Below are 20,673 nucleotides of genomic sequence, written 5' to 3' on the forward strand. Positions count from 1 at the left end.
GCAGCTTTTGTTTGGCTCAGTTACCTGTGCTTGTCTGGATGTGATTTAGTCAGTAACTGGCCCCAGGTGGGAGACTACCCAGGGACAGTAGAAATCAGAATAGTAATTGTTGAAGAAGGCTCTTCGCTGGGTCATGAAGCTTCATAAACCTCAGAGTGGGATTGTAGTTTAAACTGGAAGCTTGTGATCGTTGATAGAGCCATGACTACGCATGATGGGCCTACAGGCAAGGCTGCTCTGTCTGCTGTGTTATGTGGTATGTCTTGTCATGCCCTGCATCTGTCCCTCGCAGGTGCCTTTGAGGATGATGGAAAGCGTGGAGTGCCGGGATATGTTCCAGCTTCACATCGTCTGCAAGGACTCCAAAGTGATCAGGTATCTGTTTTATTGCTGTGTTGTAGATGCCACTGCACACCAGTTGCTGTGGTCGGCTCTGGTGTCTCTGTGCTGCCGTTGGAATTGAGCTGTTCATGGCCAAGGTTACTAAGACTTGGAACCTTGTTCCTTTTCCTGGTTAAGTGGAGCAGAGCTCCCATCCGTGCGTCTTGGCTGGATGAATGTACCCACTGAGGATGATTTGCATTTGGGTTTGCAGGTGCCATTTTTCCACCTTTAAGCAGTGCCAGGAGTGGCTAAAGAGGCTAACTCGAGCCATTGCCCGCCCTGCTAAGCCTGAGGACCTCTTTGCGTTTGCCTACCATGCATGGTGCTTAGGAGTCTGTGTTGATGAGGAGGATCAACATGCACATCTCTGCCGTCCAGGTAAGCTCCTGGCCTGATGCCTTCTTGCTCTTCTGTCCAGAAGCACTGCAATGCAATTTGAACTGTTGTTCATAAACTGGTGTCTGGTTATGTCTTAAGCTCTGCTGTAGCCATAGCCCAAATTCATCTTGCTGAGGGGCATCCTGTACCTGGCCTAGAGGTCCAGCTGATGGCCAGATGTGGCTGGATAACAAGCACAGTAAAAGGAATAATAGTAATAAGCACAATAAGGAGCCAGCAACACATAAGCAGCTTTTCCCTTTCTCCTTGTGAATGAAGAAAACATCCCATACTTTAGTACTCGTCATAATGATAGAGAGCTCAAGCAGTCTTGTCCCTGGATGGTTAAACATCATCAGCTTTGGGGCAGCATAATTAGTACGAGTCCATCTGCATCTCTTTTCCAACACCTAGAAATGCCGTGGCATTCCATGATCAGGAACTGTCTGGCTCATCCTTACACAGGCACAAATAAAATCTTTGAAGCCATGAAGAGAAAACCAGAGCTGTGATGGTGCCCTCGTGTGGGTTGGGAGTTTCCCTTCTCTAGGAACACAAAGTTCACTTGCAGTTGCTTTGTCTTTCAGCTTCAGCATGAATAAAAGGGGGTTATGAGTGACAAACCTGGCTTTAAACTTAAAAATGTGCTGGTATTAGAGGAGAGAATGTCCAAACACAGGTTGGGATGGAGGGATGTGGTTCAATAGTGTAGCTGAAAGAAATACCGAAAATAAACTGACAGAGAAAAGTCAAACTACATGTACTTACCCTGTCCCAAACACCAGCAATTAGGAGATATTTGCCATCTCTCCTTTAGAGGAAGTGTTATTCTATAGTATAAACAAACTTACCTGTGGAAATTATTGCTGCAGGTTATGAATGAAGAGCTTTGCAGTATTTATTTATTAACAACGTTTGACACTTGAGCCACAAAGACATCCAGGATTTGTAAGGCGAGGCTAAAACATAAAGGAGCAAAGCCTGAGTCAGCCTCCAAGAGAGCAGTGTGGAAGAAGGGGAACTGCCTGGGGTGGGTGCTCGGTACTCCTCTGCCCTGAGGTTCCTGACATCCACTTCGGAAGGGCAGAAGTGGATTAAATTAACCCCTGCCACTCCACGTTGATGTGGGAAGGCTATTCCCATGCTGTGCCCTCAGACTGAGAGGTGATCTGGCTCGACAAAATAAGCAGAGGAACCCCTGAGGGACACATCATTTTTTTTTCTGAAGTACGATCCCTGCCATCCAGCTGTCCTGTGGTTTCTCTCCAGGCTATGATAGTTGCCATGGAGGTGCCACTAACACGTTTAGATTTCATCAGTTCTGCTTAGCTGTCAGTAAATATCCTGTGCTCTGCTCTTCCAGGAGACCATGTGAGATATCGATTTGAGATGGAGCTGGTGAGGATGGGCTTTGACTTGCAGAATGTCTGGCGCGTCTCCGACATCAACAACAATTACAAGTGAGTGTTTCACCGCCGGGCTCTCCCTGCTCTCCTCTTTCCTTACCTTCTTCCCTTTGCAATCCCTGTGCAGAGCAGTGGATGAGTCAGACTCCAGCTAATCCTCCTTCCTGGCCTTGATAACCCTCAGGCAGACCAGCACATGAGCCAGATCCCTTTTCTTCCCACCTTTCACATGGTGGAATTGAAGAAGGAATAGAGCCCAAACATCAGAGCTAGCAGCAATTGTAAATGCTGACTCAGGTAGTGGCCGTAATTCATCCTTGAAGACATTCTGGAGTCTTGGAGGAACTGTCCATTGTAGGGTTGCCTTTCCGGTCAGTCATTCTCAAATGCTCATGCTGTTTGAAATGAAAAATACAGTTTTCATAAGGTTGGGCAGCTATTCTGCTCTGAGAAACGGGGGGTGAGCCAGTGGGGGGCTGTCAGGATGCTCAGAAATCTGGGGAATGAGCAAGGCTTGTTCAGTCTGGTGCAGAAGAGGCTAAAGGGTGATCTACTTGCAGCCTACAGCTGCTGGAAGGGCAGTTACAAAGCTGATGGAGTGAACCTCTTTTAACAGTGGCAGATAACTGAGCAAGGGGCAATGGCCACAATTTGCAGCTTGGGATGTTCAGACTGGATGTGAGAGGGGAAAAAAAAAAATTATTCTCCGTGCTGGGACAGATCCCAAGAGAGGTGGAGGTTCTCCATCATTACAGTGTTTCAGGTCTCAGATGATCTAGTGTTGGAGGTGGTCCCCTGTGAGTTGGGTGGTTGGAGATCTCTAGAAGGTCTTTCCCCCCTGCATGGTCAGTGATTCCAGCCTGTCTTCTACTCCTAGAGAGCAGAGGAGCTCTTGGAGAAGCGCTTCTGCGTTCTGTGCAGCAGGTGGCATTAAGCCAACAGGATTTTATTAAGCTTTGACAGACGTATTCATTTCTGTGTTCCCTATAATCCTTTTCTTGAAACGCCCAGTATTCCCTCAGTCTTTTCTGTGTCTCAGCCAGTAAAGGCATCCCCATCACCTCTGTATCGAACAGTTCCAGGTCACCGGTTTCTTGTGGAGACTGTGAGAAGCCTTCGGGCACGCTGGCCTGGGGAGATCCCGGTGGAGTTTTGCAGTTTGCTGCCTTTTCTCATCTCTCTTCCTTAAGAATTTGGGCAGCAAGCAGTACATTTGGGGGTTGATGTACAGTTTCTCCTTGGCCATACTGACCGCATCGTTGCTTTTGGACCATTAATGTGACTTTAATGGCATTTACGCAGTTTCTCCAAGGATGTTGAATAAAAATTATTTTCCTGAACTGCTCAGTTCTGTAGTGCACAACCTGTAGGTCCCTGCCCTAGGCAGACTCTCTGTATGGCTTTGGGAGCAGTCAGGCTTTCTCCGCTGCTAGATTTTGGGATGTGGTTCCCTCTGACTACTCCAGAAGGTTCACCTTAGATTGACTATCTGTGGTTCTCCTCCTGGCCAGTAATACACAGCAGTCAGCCAACTTCTCTAGAGACAGATGTGTTTTTTTCCAACCAAACCAGGGAAGAACGAGCTTGAAACAAACCTCAGCAAGCTGGGTGCAGGCCTGGTTTTGCTTTCCTCCATCTGCTGAGTTCCTACCTGGGGATCCTGGCAGGTCGCAGCTTCCTGCAGACATCCCGAAATCTCAAAGCTGGTGTAATTTGCTTGTGCAACTCAGAAACCAGTTCTCTCTTGCTCCTTCAGGGAGTGTGTCTTTAAATCCTGCCTTGGCTTTTGATCATTACCACCTGCCTCTATTCACAGGAATCGGGTTACTTTTTAACTGTTTATAGGCCTTTTATCTTTTATTTCCCAGCATTGGCAAAACAGTGTTGTTAGAGACAGGATACTCCAAGGTAATGGCTTTGTTCATTGTCTTTCAAGTCTGTTCTGAGATGTCCTTATCTGGAAACTATTATCTTCTTCCTGGCGACAGCCATCATAAAATTAGAGCAATGCAAGCATATAATAACCACTCCTTCGGTCTTGATAAAAAGTACACTATTTCAGCATACAATGACAATAAAATTATTACATGATCTCTGCACGGCGCTCACAGCTTCAGTGCTCTGTATACCCAGAGAAACGGATGCGTTCTGGCGTTCCCAATCTGGTGCACCCGTGCTGCCCGAAATAGGAGTTGTTTCCTATCGGCCTTAATGCTGGTGGGTTTGGTGCACGCATAGTTCCTTCAAAGAGGAAAAAAACTTTCACCTTTCCTTCACTGTTGATGCTCATTTTCAGCTTTGATCTTTTTACAATTGTGGTTTTATTTATTTTTGATTTTATGAGGAAAAAGCTGTCTGGAGTTCTGTGTTACTGCTTTAGACAGCTGATGTTTCCTCCTTGTCTCTGTGAGTGCTCTTAATTCATATTTTGTCATATTTTGTCTTATTTTGTTACAATTCTCTACAAATTTTAATACTATCCTTCGTTTTTATTGGAAAAATGATAATTAGTGTTCTTGCCACGGGTAGACAATAAGTCTACAAGGACCGTTAGGGATAAACCCCATGTTTTTGCATCCCATGAGGGAGGATCTCTCTCACTGGACTGGCTGTTACCTTTGTGGTCAGAAGACGCTTCGTTGGTCCTTGTCCGTAGGTGTGGCTTGTGCCGAGTTATGTGTTTGTGTTGCTACAGCCACCTTTGTCTGGGATCAAACCTCACAGTTTCAAAAATGTTTCATGCTGTGTTCTGGGTCAGCGTGGTCCCAGGGGTGTTTCAGGCCACCCCCTGTGACCCGCATTGCTTCGCTGCTTGTCTCTTTTCCACGTGACATGTGAGTGTATTGCACAGCACAGGGACAGGCACGGTTCCCCATAGGACTCCCTTTATTGTGAAAAATGACCACTGAAGTTCTGTACTATTCATCTTTTCAAGAGTTACTGTTTCGTAAGAGGAGCTTCCTTCAAGTCTTCGGTAAGCGACCTGTAACAGAATACACACACACAAAAAAATTTAAAAAAAAACCCTTCTGAAAATCCAAATCCAGCAGCCACATGAGCTGTATCTGCTCGTTCAGGGATGTTTCCAGCAAACCCTACATACACGATGTGCGACCTCCCTCCACAAAAGCTATGTTGACTCTTCCCAAGCGCACTGTATTTACCCTTGCACCGTGACAGTCGGTTGCTTTGTACAGAAGTCAGACTTAAGTGGTTTCCCATGTTCGCCCCAGAGACCTTTTTACAAAATTAATATCGTGTTTGCCACCTTTCGTTCCTCTGGCACCCAAGCCAATGTCAGCAATAGCTTACACATCTCGGTTAATCATTCACCTGGTGCGTGTTTGAGTTGCTGTGGAAATGTTGAGCATTATCTAGTCCTGGTGATTAGTTACTCCTCGTTCCTAGCAGATTGTTCTAAAACTTCCCCTGCAGAAGTTTCCGTGTTAATATCATCTTGTGCTGTGTCCCCTTGTAAAACAGGGTTAGGTCTGGCCGCTTCTCTGTGCACTCTTCTGCTGAACACCAACACAAATACCTGTGATTTTCTGCTGTGATCTTGCTGATCTTTCAGACCTTCAGATTTGGTAGCAGGCTGATATCTCCGAGACGTTTGATAAAGGGCTTCAGAGTTTTAATCTTTTAACAGGTCATTTCTCAAAAACTGCACGACGTGTCTCCTTTTCAGTTTTTTAAATTTTGGTGCACATTTGGCTCCTCTCAGGTTTGTGTCCTTTGGAAACACTTCCCTTCTTTGAAGGATATCCTTTGACTTCTAAAATCCTTCTTTTGTTCACTGTTTAACTCCACCAGATCTTTCTGATGCATTTATATTAATAGCATGTTTAAATAACCATCATATCATCTGCAAGCTTCCCCCCCGCCCCTTTCTGGAACTCATTGTTACTGTTGTGGGAGGCCCCTCTAAAAATATTGTTGCATTCTGCTGTGTGATGAATACTGTAACAAAGTGATTTTTCGGTTATTCTGTTTTGGAGCAGTTTAGGCCCAAAGGAGGAGTTATGTGCTTTTGTATTATTTGGCTGGTAGCATCAAGAAGCAGCTGATGTCGTGATGCTCATGCGTTTTACGTGGAAGCAACACAAGTCGCCCATGGCAATTTCTGCCCTCGCAGCCTTTCTGCTTCTCTTCCAGCAGCTCGTGGATGTCGTTACTGTCGCTCCAGTGGTTGGTAGCGTAGCCCCGATGCTATCCTGTTTCTCTTCAGGCTTCGTATTTGAGTCCGTGCACATTCTGCATTGCTTGTTGATGCTGGTACCTCTTACACTTTTTTTTACCTTCACATTTTCCTGGAACATACCACACTTTGTTCACTAGCTCAGTCTCTTCTGGTCTTCCTAGAAGCTTGTACTCTGAAATTTAGGGTACCACTAATAATCTTCCTTCTGTCAAGTTTGTAAGATGCTGTTAAGCCAACGTACTCATTAATCCTGGCTTTTCAGTTCCTCTGCTTTGTTTTTTGGGATTCTAGCCGAGAAGCACAGGTCTGTTTGTCTTGACCTCGTTGCCTGCTTTTACGCATCCTGCTTAAATTTGGCTTAACTTCTTGAGGCTCTCCTGTTTCCTACCTGAATTTTATTGAGTCCTTATTGTTTTCCTAAGGCTGCAGAGGTTTAGTGACTTAACTCTTAAATATGCTCCTGAACCTCTCTGTTACTGACTGTCCCTAATTTTTAGTTCAAGACATCTCCCAGTGCCAGGGAACTGATTCTGTTTTCATTTTGATGAAGCTCATTCTTCTTGCATAGACTCAGCTATTCCAAAAGTTCCTCCAGGTCTTAATAGGTGCAAACCCTCTTTCACATACCTTTATTCTCAGTCACACTTCAATGCTTCTTTAATTTCCTGACCAACTTTACACATGGAATCTGAGGCATTTCAGAGACGTCCAAGACTAGACATCCTACCACACATATCCTGGTCTTCAGCTTCTTACCTGACAGCTTTAATTTTGCTCCCTGGATTCCCCTTCTGTGCCCTGTTGTTTTCATCCCAGAGATCAAGCTTGTCTTCTGCCCGGGGCTTTCTGAGCAGCTGTCTAGACACCACGTGAAGTGCCATCCTCTAACGTGGCAGGCAAGCCCTTGCTAGCATCACAAACTAAATAATACCAAGCGGTGTATCGTGCCTATCGCCATCAGCGGGGATAGCCTGGATTCAGGGGAACACCAGGCTGCCCTCCGGAGCTTACGGCTGGATAGTTTCACCCCCCTCAGTTTGCTTCCCATCTGCCCTGAAATTCCTTCTAAATGATGTGGGTTATAGCCTAGAGCCAGAGCTGCTCTTTGATGTTCCTTGTCATGTAGGGCTTTGTCTGCCTGAGCTGCTGGAGCTCAGCTGGTCCAGCATCCAGGCAGTGCTTTGTCTCTGCAGCCTGTGACGTGCCCTGCGTGCAGCCCTGTGCTGCGAGCGTCAGGGGTGGGAGAGTAGCTGCAGTAACCAGGATGCTCCTGGATTTTTACCTGTGCTTCATTTTACTCGTATTGCTCTCTCCCCAGCGCACGCTGTGAGCTTCTTCCCCAGGGGACCAGACTGGAAGGGACTTGCCCATCACATTCTTCTCGCTGCTGGCATATGTTCAGATGTGTATCAGGAATCTGATTTCTGGCACCCCACCAAACAAGATATTCTTTTAGATCTCCCTCAAGTCATTTCATTGTAGCATACATGGAATCACCATTGGCATCTTTCTGGGCAGAGTTCAGTCTTCCTTGCAGAGAAATGTGTCAAGCTGATAAGTGGTGGCCTGTTTTTTGCAGGGCAGAAAGTGGCAGATCATCATTTACCAGAAGCTGTGTGCGTTTTTGGGGTTGCCAGTGCTGCAAGAAAACCAAAACCCCACATAAATTAAGGGCTGTTCCCCTAAACCCTCATGAATTCTTAAATCCAGAGGATATTCCAAATACACCCTTGGGAAGTACTGAGGTATTTAGTATGGGAAAGGAGGTTGTGTTCTCTCAGCTCATTCCTGACAACATTTTTTGGGTCACTTTTCCCATGTTGAGACTGTGCCGAGACAGATATGATGAGGAAGAGCCAAAGTCCTGCATGCTGCACGTGGGGAAATGTGAGCTGCTCCTGCCTTCTCTCTGCACTGCTTCTCTGGTGCAGATTTTTGATTGCCGAGTCCTCATCTTTCCTTCATCCTTTCTTTTTTTCCAGGCTTTGTTCCAGTTATCCCCAGAAGCTGCTGGTCCCTGTCTGGATCACCGATAAGGAGCTAGAGAACGTGGCTTCATTTAGATCGTGGAAAAGGATCCCTGTTGTGGTGTACAGGTAAACACAAAACCAAAATAGCGCTCTTCCCCCAAACCCATGCCCTCTTCCTCGTAGTCTTGTGCAGGGCGCTGTGAAGCCAGGTGAGCAGAGCGTGCGTACGGGGCTGTGGAGCGAGGCGACAGCGATAGCTGCATCCTGGTCCTCATGCTGCCTATTCCTTTTGCTTCCCACCTGAAAACGTGCCGCTCTCAGGACTCCTTCTCCTCCCAGCACACACTTCAGCCTCTCTAGGTGCTCAGTCTGCAATGGTAACGCAGGGTGTTCTCCAGAAAGGAGAAACAACATTCTGGTAGCTTCTTCCCTGCTTTCGGTTAGATCTGAAGGTGTGGGTGACTTTCCTCCTATGGAAGATGCAGCAAGAACACTGTTGAATTAAGATTCTCTTTCTTTGAGTTTCAAAACTTTTTCACAGATCAGTACTTGCCTAGCTGCTACTTTGAAAAGAAGTCTTGGCCAAAATGACCCTGTGTATGGCCCTGCTCTCAACTAGGTATTCAGGCCTGGAGGTTTAAGTGCAAATCACTTCCGTTTTGACTGAGCTCTGAGAGTTTGACAGCATTTAGATAACAGAATGAAATGTTTGCATGTGGCTGAACTTTGTTGATCCAATAGCTAGTAAATATACAGAGTACCTATTCCCTGGTCAGCCTTTCAAAAATAATCTCTTCAGGGGGATGCAGGAGGGTAGGCAGCAAATCAAGCAGGGCTTTTCAGGGTAAAGAAGTGGTTTCTCATCAAAAATGTCTTGTAGGAGACTGACGTGTTTGAAGCTAAGAGGAGACTGGTTGAATAGGTGCACCCAACCAGTGAGCATGCTGTAATATACATTATGGTTTCTAGCCTTAGACTCTGTGTTAGCAATTACTAAATCCAAATATAAAAAGCTTTTAAAATATCCAAGCTGCACAACGAAGGACAGCCCTGGGAAGTATGAAAGCCAGGAAACAAAATCCAGTGAATTTATGTGTCCCTTAATTCTCCATCTTCATGTTAAGTGGTTTACTGTTAGATGATGGCAAAACACAGAGTATTACTTCTTCTAGAAGAACTAAATTCTACAGCAGAGTAGTAACGAGCACTGCTTATCATGTGGAGCCTTTCCCTCTTTGTAGCCCAGTCAGCTGAGATGTTAATTGTATTTGTGATTACTTTTGCTAAAAATGGCCTGGTGCTGGAGACTGTCCCAGTGTGCCTCCCCACCCGAGGGCAGAGCCGTGTCTTTTTGCTACTCTAACAATTATTTTGTTCCTCGCTTTATAATATCACTGTAGTGGTACCCAGTAATTTACAAGCTGAGCTGCAACCCTGTGCAGCCTGGGATCAGATTAGAAGATGCTGACAAGTGATATTACAAGACAGGACAAGTGCTTGCCCATATGTATCTCTCATTTTCATGCACTCTTTAGCCTTTGCCCTCAAGATTGAAGTCTTTTGGCCAGGAGGGTCTGTGAGAGCCATAGCTGCTTCTGGAGTGCCTTGTGCTGTATGGAAGGGGAAGGGAAGAAATGAAAAGCCTCACACTCAGCTGCTCCTCCTCACCCATAGTTCAGGAGAGAGTGGATGAGTGGGCTCAGGTGTGTGCATCCCAGGGGGTTGGTAACTGCAGGGCTGTTTGGTAGACCTCAGAGCTTTTGGAGAACAAGGCTGAATTCATTGGGTCACAGTCAGATCTGTAAAACACGACACCAATGGTACCACATTATCAGCTTTCTTTTAAAAAGTATGATATAGCTGTTAAGCAAAGCAGAAATTTGTGTCTCCATCTTTGAGTCCTCAGTGGAGATGCACAGTAGAGATGCAGGAGCCTCCAGGCACAATTCACTTTTAAAACAATGCAAAGGATGCAATTAATTATTTAGCTGACTACAGAGGCAAACTGGCATTGTATGCCAGCCGCTCCTCAGCGTTACTCCCTGTATACACAGTAACGCTGCTCAGCGTTACTCCCTGTCTACACAGCCACCTTCAGAAGACCTTGGGACTATGTTAGCAAGAGAGCTCCTCACAGACACGCTGCATCACCTTTGCCTGTGTTCATGCTGCTGCCGCTGTCACGGAAGGTGCAGGCAAAGAGTGGACACGGCTCCAGCCCCACGGCTGAGCACTTGGTCTCAGGCTTTCAGATCATGCTGGAAGCTTAACCCAGAGACTGGGGAAGTTAAAGCACTTGCATACATGCATCTCAGCTGGGAACCTTTAGGTGGCAGCTCTGTAAACCCTCTCTCAGCTCGCTCTTGTGTTTTAAGCTAAACTGCTTGACTTTGCGTAGTGGATGAGCACTCTTATGGCCAGAAAATAACAGAGAGGGGACTTGAGAGGTATTAGTTGATGCTTTCTGGGTGATTGTCTGGGTTAAATGGCATGTACTAACAATATCGGAGGTGCTTTAGCCTTGTGCTCTGAATGAATCTGGTTGTAAAAGCTCAACTGATAAACTAAACGGCACCTCATACTCCAGCTTTGGATTCTGAAAGGGTCTTGAGTCATTAAAACTAAACTGAGGATCCCTAAAGAATAATTTTGTCGACATAAGTTAAAACACTATGGTATCTTCTGCCATTCCAGTTTCAAGAAAGGAGCTTTTTTTCTTTGAAAACCTCCACAAAAATCCCCAGTAAGAAAAGAACTGAAATGCTTCATATTGCTTGTGCTGGGGAGATCAGCAAGAGAATGCAGAGTCAAGCTATGGGTGCTCCTCTGACCTGGGGAGCTGCTTGCAAGCTCAGTTGTGGTTTTTGTTTGTCCACTGGCACCTGCTACACTTTCTGCTTGCTGATGACTTCATGCTCATCGATGCTGGCCATATTTCCTTGTGTTCATTGGCACGTCACTGTCCCTTGAAACTGGCAACCTCAAGGACGTACACTGCCCAGCATTTGTGGCAGTGCTGAGAAGTTTGTGCTACCAAGAAGTTTTCTGAATTTCGTATGATGCTTTGGCAATGTTTGTGGTATTGCATGAAGCAGGCTACCGTTGACTTCAAGTGGGCTACACAGCTAAACTCTTGTTCTACCCTCTGCACCCCAAACCAGTGCCATCACATCCACACAGCCAGTTGGGAGCAGGTCCTGGCACAGCACCTGTGTTTCCCAAAAACGTGCTCAGGCACTGTCTGGGGAAGTGCTGGTTGGCGCAGGCCAAAAACTGGGGGTGTGCTAACAAACAAGCTTGGATGATCACAGGCTGGTGCTTAAGTCCACACCTTGGCTCTGTTTCATTTACTAATATAAACAAAGCCTTTGCTGTCTGCATTAACCATCCTTCAGTGATCCTGAAGACAGGAGTAGATCTCCTGGGAGTGACCGCTCTGTAAGTCACCTTGCAAAACAAAACAGCAACGGAGGATGGCACCGAAAGAAAAAGGACCTCACAGTATTTTGACTTAGCTGAACAAGTGGAAGTCTTCAGTTTAAAGTCATCATCAGTATTTTCTATGAGATGTCATTAATGATAATCCTGTGCTACTCACAGCCATCTTCTGTTCCTCACCACTGTGATGCAAGTGACAGCCTCCGTGTCACCGCTGTTGTTATGAATAATGGTTATTTGAAATGTTTCACTGCTGGAATGCAAGAGGAAAGGCAGTAGATAAGCAGTGAGGAGGGTTGCACAGGTGCTGACTGCAGGTGAAGTTTGCTGGGGTTGCTCCTCACCTTTCCAGGGGGCTTCATTAGGCTCTTGCTTCCTTTGCAGACACGTGCGCAACGGGGCGGTGATTGCACGCTGCAGCCAGCCTGAAATCAGCTGGTGGGGCTGGCGAAATGCTGACGACGAGTATCTTGTGACATCTATTGCCAAAGCCTGTGCCTTGAACCCCGGCGTGAAGGTATCCAGTGGCGTGCCGCACAACGGGAGCAGCGACGGCAGCGAGGCCTGCGATGCCGACTTCGGTGAGACACCTCCCTCCCTTCCACTCTCTCCTAAACGTGGGAATTATTTAGTGCTTCCTACGCCTCAGTGTTGCTGGTGCTGCTGACGGGGCTGTTACAGTGCAAGGTTTAAAGCCAATATCCAGATGGATCATCTGGGCCCTGTCACGCCTTGGCTGCGGTGTGTGGGACGGGTCACTGGGCTCGCTCACGGCCAGCGTTGGGTGGCACTGGAGGCCTGTCGTAGGAGGGAGGGAGGCACCGGGGGCTCAGTCAGTGCTGTCTCTGCAGACTCATCCCTGACCGCGTGTTCAGGCGTGGAGAACACAGGAACTCCTCAGAAGCTGCTGATTCTTGATGCCAGGTCCTACACGGCGGCTGTGGCCAACAGGGCGAAGGGAGGCGGCTGCGAATGTGAAGGTACAGAGGGCTGAGCACATCCCAGAACATCCTCTTCTTGGACTTGCTTTGTTGAGTGGGTCCTAGAGCGCAGCTGGGGGTGGGGTCAGCATTTTGGGTACTCAGTCTCTGGGAGCATGTGCCCCTTCTCGCTCGTGCAAAGTCCATTGTTCCAGATGTATCGCTGCTGGCCCATGAGGCTGTGGTAGAAAAGCTGCCTCCGTGGAGAGCAGCAGTGGTGCTGGGAGGGGACAGCTACACTAAGCGTACGGAGGCAGTCGCTGCAGGGGCAGCAGCTCTCGCTGAATGTTTCTGTCTCTGTTGTGTTCAGAGTATTACCCAAACTGTGAAGTCGTGTTCATGGGCATGGCCAACATCCACTCCATCCGCAACAGTTTCCAGTATCTGCGTGCTGTCTGCAGTCAGGTGCCGGACCCCAGCAAGTGAGTGACTCTTCTCTAGCTGAGTTTGATGCTATATCTGTTAATATCCTGTTGTTTTTTTTTTTTCCCCTCTCTTTTCCTTTTTCCTATCCCAGGTTTCTACCTCAGAAAATGAAGGGATAGGAAAGTGCTCACAGTGCTTGAATGCTGCTTATTTTGATCCCTGGTAACCCAGAAGGGATTGCAGCGTTGCCTCAGTGTCACTGGGTTGTGTGTGTCCTCGGAGGGCTTCCAAAATGTAGCTGTATCTGGGAAAAATTGAAATTAGGGGTTGGATTCTTTGCACTTATTCCCAGGCTGTCTGTCTCCTATTGAACATGTTTTAGAAAAGACTGATTTCACCAAGGAGTCCAAAAAGACTTAGCTTAAAATATGTCTTTTTTTCACTGGAGAGATAAGTGACCATGTTCTTGCTTTTTGCACACCTTCTAGCTGGCTTTCAGCCCTGGAGAGTACCAAGTGGCTGCAGCACCTCTCAGTCATGCTGAAGGCAGCAGTGCTGGTCTCCAGCGCTGTTGACAGAGAAGGGCGTCCAGTGCTGGTTCATTGCTCAGACGGTTGGGACAGGACTCCACAGATCGTAGCGCTGGCAAAGATTCTTCTGGACCCTTACTACAGGACCATGGAGGTATGAGTTGTGCTACGCTGCTAATTTGTGTCTGTTAAAAGGCAGCTTTTGTCTCGGAGTCTCTGGAGAAAGGAGCAGGATCGCGTTTGGCAATAAGCTGAGTGGGATTTCAGAGCTGCTGCTGTGGGTGTTGGGTTTTTCCATGTTCTCTTTCTGCCCGTTTTCATTGAACTGGCCCTCACTCCTGCCCAGCTTGGTGAAGTACTGTGGTAAATAACCTCTTGCGTTCAAGGTTCAGCTGCTTCCCTACTCTCAACTGTCCATATTCTCCAGGCTGTTTGTTGGATAGAAATAACAGCTGTTAGTTTGTGTTTGGAAACCTCTGACACTCGGGTAGCTTTGCTCCCACACCGAGCGCCGGTGCAGCCTCCCTTCCAGCCCTGCAGGAGTCCTGAGCTTTCCTGGTGGATGGGGCTCGCCTTGCCATGCTGCAGGCCTATAGCAAAGTGTCTGCAGTTGTTTCTTCTTTTTATTCACAGGGTTTCCAGGTGCTTGTTGAATCGGATTGGTTGGATTTTGGTCACAAGTTTGGTGATCGCTGTGGTCACCAGGAGAAGGTAGAAGATCAGAACGAGCAGTGCCCAGTTTTTCTCCAGTGGCTGGATGCTGTTCATCAGCTTCTGAAGCAATTTCCTTGCCTCTTTGAATTTAACGAAGCTTTTTTGGTAAGAAATACGCAGGCAAACATCTCTTTACCCCTTGCCAGATGTGAGCAGAGGCAGAGGGAAGGCCATGATGTTTTACAGTGTTGTAGTTGAAAGAAAACAAAAATTGAATTCATTAAAAATGGGAAAATGTGTGGGTAGGGCTTGGGCTCTCTGCTGGCATTCCTGACGTACCTGCACTGTGGGGGTCCAGCTCTGCCCCTCCGGTGTGGTATTTTGACTTTCATCTAAGTGATTCCTGTTGCTGTCCCTTCTCTGTCCTGCCCTCCGTGCAAAGGACAGCAGCGGGGTCACCAGCTGGGTAGGAAGTGCGTGAGCCATCCCAGAGGAGTGGAAGACATTTCCCCTGTAGACAGGAGACACCCTTTCCTGGTGGTCCTGACAATTGTTCCCCTTCTGATGCTGCAGGTGAAGCTGGTGCAGCACACGTATTCCTGCCTCTACGGGACCTTCCTTGGGAACAGCCCCTGCGAGCGAGAGATGCACAACATCTACAAGCGTACCTGCTCCGTGTGGTCCCTCCTGCGGGCTGGCAATAAGAACTTCCACAATCTTCTCTATATGCCAGGATCTGAGCAGGTCAGCAGAGCTTCTGGCCCAGCTTTCCAGGCTCTCTGCCTGCTGGGCACCAGTGACTGCGTGGGGAGAGGTTGGAGGGGTTTCCTTTTGCATTCATCTCTGATGGGAAGTGGTCCTTGCAGGTGCTGCATCCAGTGTGCCACGTGCGAGCGCTGCATGTCTGGACAGCAGTGTATCTCCCAGCTTCCTCGCCGCATCCTCTGGGACAGGATGACATGGACATTTATCTGCCCTCTGGATCTCAGAGCCAGGACTTCAGTGGCAGATGTTTGGACAGGTAAGAGCCTAGATCCCCAATCCCAGGCCACCTTTCCCTCCTTGCTTATTGTAGTTCTTCAGTTTTACCTGTTGTTCTCATCTTTCCCATGGAGAGCAAGAGCTCTGCAGCATTGTCCCAGCTACTTGGAGAAGAACGTGTGCAGCTCCCTGCTGCACCTAAAAAGGCAGGCTGCAGAGGCCACGCCATAGTGCCATGCATTTCAGCTCATGCTGCTGCACCACCCCTCCCCACCAACCCCATGATCTGTAATTAGGAACATTTCCCTTCCCTCATCTCAGTTTTGACTGGAATGAGGGAAGTTTCGGGAGTTTTGTTGTGAGATTTGCTTTGCTTTTGGGTTCTAGATTACCAAAGACAAGATCTATGGATGACCTGCTCTCAGCCTGCGACTCCAGCAGCCCGCTGACCCGTACCTCCAGTGATCCCAACCTGAATAACCACTGTCAGGAGGTCCGGGTGGGCCTGGAAGCCCGACATGCCACCGCTGACGGAGCCGAGCTGCACTTGGGCGAAGGCAGTGTGGTGGCTGCGGGAGAGACACGGCAGGCAGAGGAGCAAGATCAAAACGCTCCCCTGCGAGCCAACGGCGCTTGTAGCAGTCGTGCTGAGCAGGAAGGGCATAGCCAGCAACTGAGCAGCTGGGCTTCTGTGCCAGCAAGCAGTGTCTCTCTGGAGGCAGAAGAGGGAAACGGAACGTACACGGAGGAACTGGATGGCACGTGTCCAGCTCCAGATCCTTCCGGACAGGAAAATGTTGACAGCGTTTCCACCAGTTCCAGCAAGCAGTTAGAAACCTGTTCCCAGGAACCTTTGAAGGCTACTGGCACGGTGTGCGATGGAGGAGGCTGCCCCAAGAGAAACACCTGCCCAGACATTCTCAGCCAGGAGTCCCTGGCACCAAGCGCCCCTTGTCAGGACATCCCAGGCCCTGCCCCGGGCATCCCCTGCTCAGATGAAGACAACGGCGAAGGAGATGCTGGAAGGAGCGTGCCCTCTGAGGAGCCTGGCCGGCTGGGGAGAGTCCAGCTAGAGCAATGGCGCAAGCCCATTTCCCAGAGCCAAAGCAGCGAGTTCTCCTTCCTGGGGTCCAACTGGGACAGTTTTCAAGGAATGGTGACATCGCTCCCCAATGGGGAGCCTGCACCCAGACACCTTCCCTCCTATGGCTGCTGTAGCAAGAGGTTGAGCAGCAAACCTCTGCGGGCCCCAGGCCTGTGTCTCAGTGGCCAGTGGTCTGCCAGAGAAGGTCCAAAACCCTCCTTCTGCTCTGGCCACCTCGGCATGCATTTTGCAGGCCCCACAGGGAAGCCCAGCCGTTCGTGGCTACCCTGCCACCTGAAACAAGCGTCTGGTCCCAAGCACATGCCACCAAAATGTCCTTCTCCTGTGCCTCCTCTCTACCTGGACGATGACGGGCTCCCCTTCCCCACAGACGTGATTCAGCACAGGCTGCGGCAGATCGAGGCCAGCTACAAGCAGGAGGTGGAGCAGCTGCGCAGGCAGGTTCGAGAGCTGCAGCTGCGCCTGGACATCCGCCACTTCTGCGCCCCTCCAGCTGAGCCTCCGATGGACTACGAGGATGACTTTGTAAGTAACTGCCTCTAACACCCCATCTCCGGCAGTGCGGCTCTGCACCCCCTCTTCAGTTCCCTCTCCAACGCACAGTTCTCCATCTCTTACTTTTGGAGTGGGCAGTTAGGATTGTTCCTATGCTTCCTCAGCCCTGTTCCCCTACTGCCCATGTGCCATGTCCTCATGCCACCCAGAGGTATCTCTGCTTCGTGAGGGCCAAGCAATGGCTTCTATGTGGTCATGAATGTTTTACCCCCTTGTATGGGGAGCTGTGGAGCCACCCACGTGCCCCTCACAAGTACTGAGCGCGGCCAATGCCCTTGACTCTGTGACTGAGGCAGCTGAGGGGATTTGTGACTTGGTCTCTTTTTGCAGACGTGTCTGAAGGAGTCGGACGGCAGCGACACTGAGGATTTCTGTTCTGATCATAGTGAAGACTGCTTGTCAGAAGCGAGCTGGGAGCCTGTTGATAAGAAGGAGACTGAGGTACGTATCCTGTTCTGGTAGCTGTCATGAAGCAGGAGAGAATGTCCCTTTGCAGCTAACTTTGGTGGTTATGGCAGCAGAGAGTGGGCTGGAAGCAAGGCAGAGAGCAGCCACCCTTGTCCTTCAGCACGTCCTCTGCTGCTGCTGTGTCCGAAAGAAGGGGGCCTGTGGGGTGGGCTCGCTCTGAGCGAGCCTGTTGTTGCCCAAAGCCACATCTCAACCTGCGCTGGGGTCCTGAGACCTGCTTGTTGTGGTGGTACAAACTGGAAGCTGATGAGGTTCTGCTGTCTGCCCTAGGTCACACGGTGGGTTCCGGACCACATGGCCTCACACTGTTTTAACTGCGATTGTGAATTCTGGCTGGCCAAACGGAGGCATCACTGCAGGTAAACAATATTTTCGCTGTAGTTCCTCTCCTCTTCTCAGCCTGTTTCTCATGAAGCTCACAAAATGCCTGTCTGCGATGTTCATTCCCTCCAGTTCCCAGGAGAAAGTTTTAGGTCTTTCCTTTATTTGCCAGGCCTCATAAATTCCCTGCAGATTTCCATTCTACATTGGCCTTGTTTCTATTTTTCCAAGGCCTTTGATCCTTCTCCTGTGTAGTAATGCCCGTTCATCCCTTTTTAGTGCTACCCAGTTAGCTTGTGCTGGAGACCACAGTATCTGCTTTAAGAAACATGTTGACAACTCCTAAATAGGGCTGGTGCTTTGCCCCTGAACTGGATCCTTTGCGCTTGCTGAACATTTGCTGTGGTGTTCCCAGCTCTCTCTTCACTGGTTTTCTTGCTCCTTGACAGGAACTGTGGGAATGTGTTTTGCGCTGGTTGCTGCCATCTGAAGCTGCCCATCCCTGATCAGCAGTTGTACGACCCTGTCCTCGTTTGTAACTCCTGTTATGACCACATCCAAGTGTCTCGTGCCAGGGAGCTCATGAGCCAACATCTGAAGAAACCCATCGCCACAGCTTCCAGCTGAATGCCAGACAAGGGACCGGTCTAAGCCCAGCCTTTTCTCTCATGGGTTTGAAGGGTGACTCTGCCTCCACTGGAATGGTGAAGGCCGTTGGTGCAACACCTGAACACCAAGCTTGAATGCACTGTCTTCAGCAGTCTTACTATCAGTCTGGAGCAGAGGAGCCCAGATTATAGAGGATGGTGTGTTGTCCCCACTCTGATACCAGTGGGCCTGTGCGTTGTAGTCTTGACTACCTAGGGCTAAAGAGAGGATTGTAACCTCTTTCTTCCGTGGGCTGGAAAGCAATGTTTTCACAGATCTTGCCTGTGCAAAGTACCCCCAAAGCAATAGAAAGGCATGTTTAGAACCAACCCCCCTACAAAGGCAGGCTGCTGTAGGAGAAGGAAGAGGGCAGGCTCCCAGTGGTACCATCTGCTTTGGAAGGGCCTCAGCCTGGAGCAGTTCTGTAGATTCTCTTTCCATGAGTGTGATTTGCGATCAGCTTGGTGAACAAGACTCATTAGCCATCACTAATTGATTTTTCTCTTGAGCATCGAAGAGAAATTCATTCTGGCTGAAAATGGGCCGAGCAGACTTTGCCCGTTTTCACGCCCCGCTGGGATCGGTGAACGCACTTGGCTCTGCCCCGGCCCCTCAGCACTGCAGGGAGATGGGAGGTCGGCGTTTTCACTTCTGCTCTGCCCGTCTGCTTTGTCTGCGGTGGTGTCACAGCCTGGTGCTGACACAGGAGTGCCACCCTGATCCTCTCCTGGCATGGAAACAGAACTCGTGTGTTCCTGTGTTGCTCCTCCTCCCCTTTTCTGCCCTCAGCTCTCCACTTCTACTGCTCTTTATCCTGAAAACTTGATACCTTGAGGGTATAGGCCATAACGTGTTGTTTTACCTCCTGGAATGTGCTGTCTGGTGTATGTGAGGGTTTCAGTCCAAATGCTGCTATATATTTCTGTGCACTTAATGTAACCCGAAGAAGGGAGAACGAAGCATCGATACCAAAACAGGAGTGGGGAAGGACACTGGCTGACGTAGACACTACGGTCTGTGCTTTTCACTTTAGGATGTTACACCCAAGCTGCAGCGATAAACGTGACGTGTGGCATCTGTTCAGTGGTGGAAAACAATCTCTCTGACTTGCCCCAGCGCTACCTAAAATGCCTCTTGAATTTGACTTCTTTTGTGTCTCCTGTACGGTGGTCAAAGTTCGGAGTTGCCAACTTATAATTGTCCCTCTGCTTCTGCTGTAAACTAGAGAGCAGGAATCCCAACTCATTCTAAGGAAAAGGAACTGGCTTTAGAAAGGTTTAGGAAGAAGGTGGGCTTCAGGTGGGCTTTTAATCCCTAGATCCCTGGGGGAGTATCCATCCTGCCTCCTCTCTAAGAAATCTGTGGGTATTGGTGAGGAAGAAGAGTTTGAACATGGTTTGAACATTGAAATGCAGGTTTTCTTTCCAGCTAAATGAAAACATCTGATGTGTTCTGCACCTCATGAGCTGAGACTTTGTGTGTGTGGGGAGGACCTGTGAGGGCATTTGGTCTACTAACAAGGCAAAGTACTTTACACTGTTGTGATCTCCCAATTTTTATATTTTTTTTTTTGCTAATGGTTTGTCATCTCCGTCAGAGGGAGTGGAATAATGACCCTTTCCTGCACTTTGGTATGTCAGCCTCTGGTTTTGTAAATCCCAGTAGTGCAAGCAAAGCTAGCATCATCTGAAGGCCCTGTACTTCCTTGGACTCTGCTTCTTTTCCATACTGGGAACAACCAATATGGCTTTGGGAAGAGAAGGCACCTTGCTTCGGATTCTCCCCTGCCTTGTACCTTGCAGTCATTGCCAGACATGGAAGAGTGACCATTGAGCTGGCAGAAGAAATTGGATTTGCTCCTGTTTTGCACGTGTTGGAATGACTGCAAGCAATGAGGAAGCCAGAAACTAGGTACTCCTGGCCCTTCCGTTCAGGCCGTTAGTCCAAACTGCTTTTAGCTCTTGTGAGTTTCAGCGTCACAATGTGCTGGCCAAAAACTCTAAAATCAGTTCGATAGCATTGTGACAAACAAACTGTGCTGTACAACTCAATACAGGCGAAATAAAATCTCTATATTAGTGCTGCTGTGTTTGGAGCCGTTCTTTAGTCTGTGCTGAATTCTTTTTGCACAGTGTTTCCCAGGCTGCTGTTCCTTGCTGCCTTTTCCCTTGATTTAAGGTGTGTTAAGAATTTAATATCCCTTCTCACAAATAACAATCAAGGGTAGGACACAAAGGTGTGTCTATGCTGTGGTCTCCTACTTTGAGGCCCTCTGCTCTTTTCCAAAA

General features: G+C 48.6%; 1 protein-coding gene across 3 annotated transcripts in view; it reads left to right on the forward strand.

The window, feature by feature from the left end:
- MTMR4 (myotubularin related protein 4) overlaps positions 1-20,466 on the forward strand; it is a 53,022-nt gene extending 32,556 nt beyond the window's left edge. For all 3 annotated transcript variants that reach the window (XM_068415736.1, XM_068415737.1, XM_068415735.1), the window contains exons 5-19: positions 293-375; positions 596-762; positions 2,126-2,222; positions 8,352-8,465; positions 12,162-12,358; positions 12,629-12,757; positions 13,068-13,179; positions 13,612-13,807; positions 14,287-14,472; positions 14,881-15,051; positions 15,174-15,328; positions 15,676-16,918; positions 17,279-17,389; positions 17,687-17,775; positions 18,187-20,466. In XM_068415736.1, the coding sequence (XP_068271837.1) occupies positions 293-375; positions 596-762; positions 2,126-2,222; positions 8,352-8,465; positions 12,162-12,358; positions 12,629-12,757; positions 13,068-13,179; positions 13,612-13,807; positions 14,287-14,472; positions 14,881-15,051; positions 15,174-15,328; positions 15,676-16,918; positions 17,279-17,389; positions 17,687-17,775; positions 18,187-18,364 (3,228 nt within the window). In that variant the 3' untranslated portion in view covers positions 18,365-20,466. The remainder of the gene's footprint in view (positions 1-292; positions 376-595; positions 763-2,125; positions 2,223-8,351; positions 8,466-12,161; positions 12,359-12,628; positions 12,758-13,067; positions 13,180-13,611; positions 13,808-14,286; positions 14,473-14,880; positions 15,052-15,173; positions 15,329-15,675; positions 16,919-17,278; positions 17,390-17,686; positions 17,776-18,186) is intronic.
- Positions 20,467-20,673: the final 207 nt, after the last annotated feature.

The sequence above is a fragment of the Nyctibius grandis genome, chromosome 18 (genome assembly GCF_013368605.1).
Source record: "Nyctibius grandis isolate bNycGra1 chromosome 18, bNycGra1.pri, whole genome shotgun sequence".
NCBI classification, from domain to species: domain Eukaryota; kingdom Metazoa; phylum Chordata; class Aves; order Nyctibiiformes; family Nyctibiidae; genus Nyctibius; species Nyctibius grandis.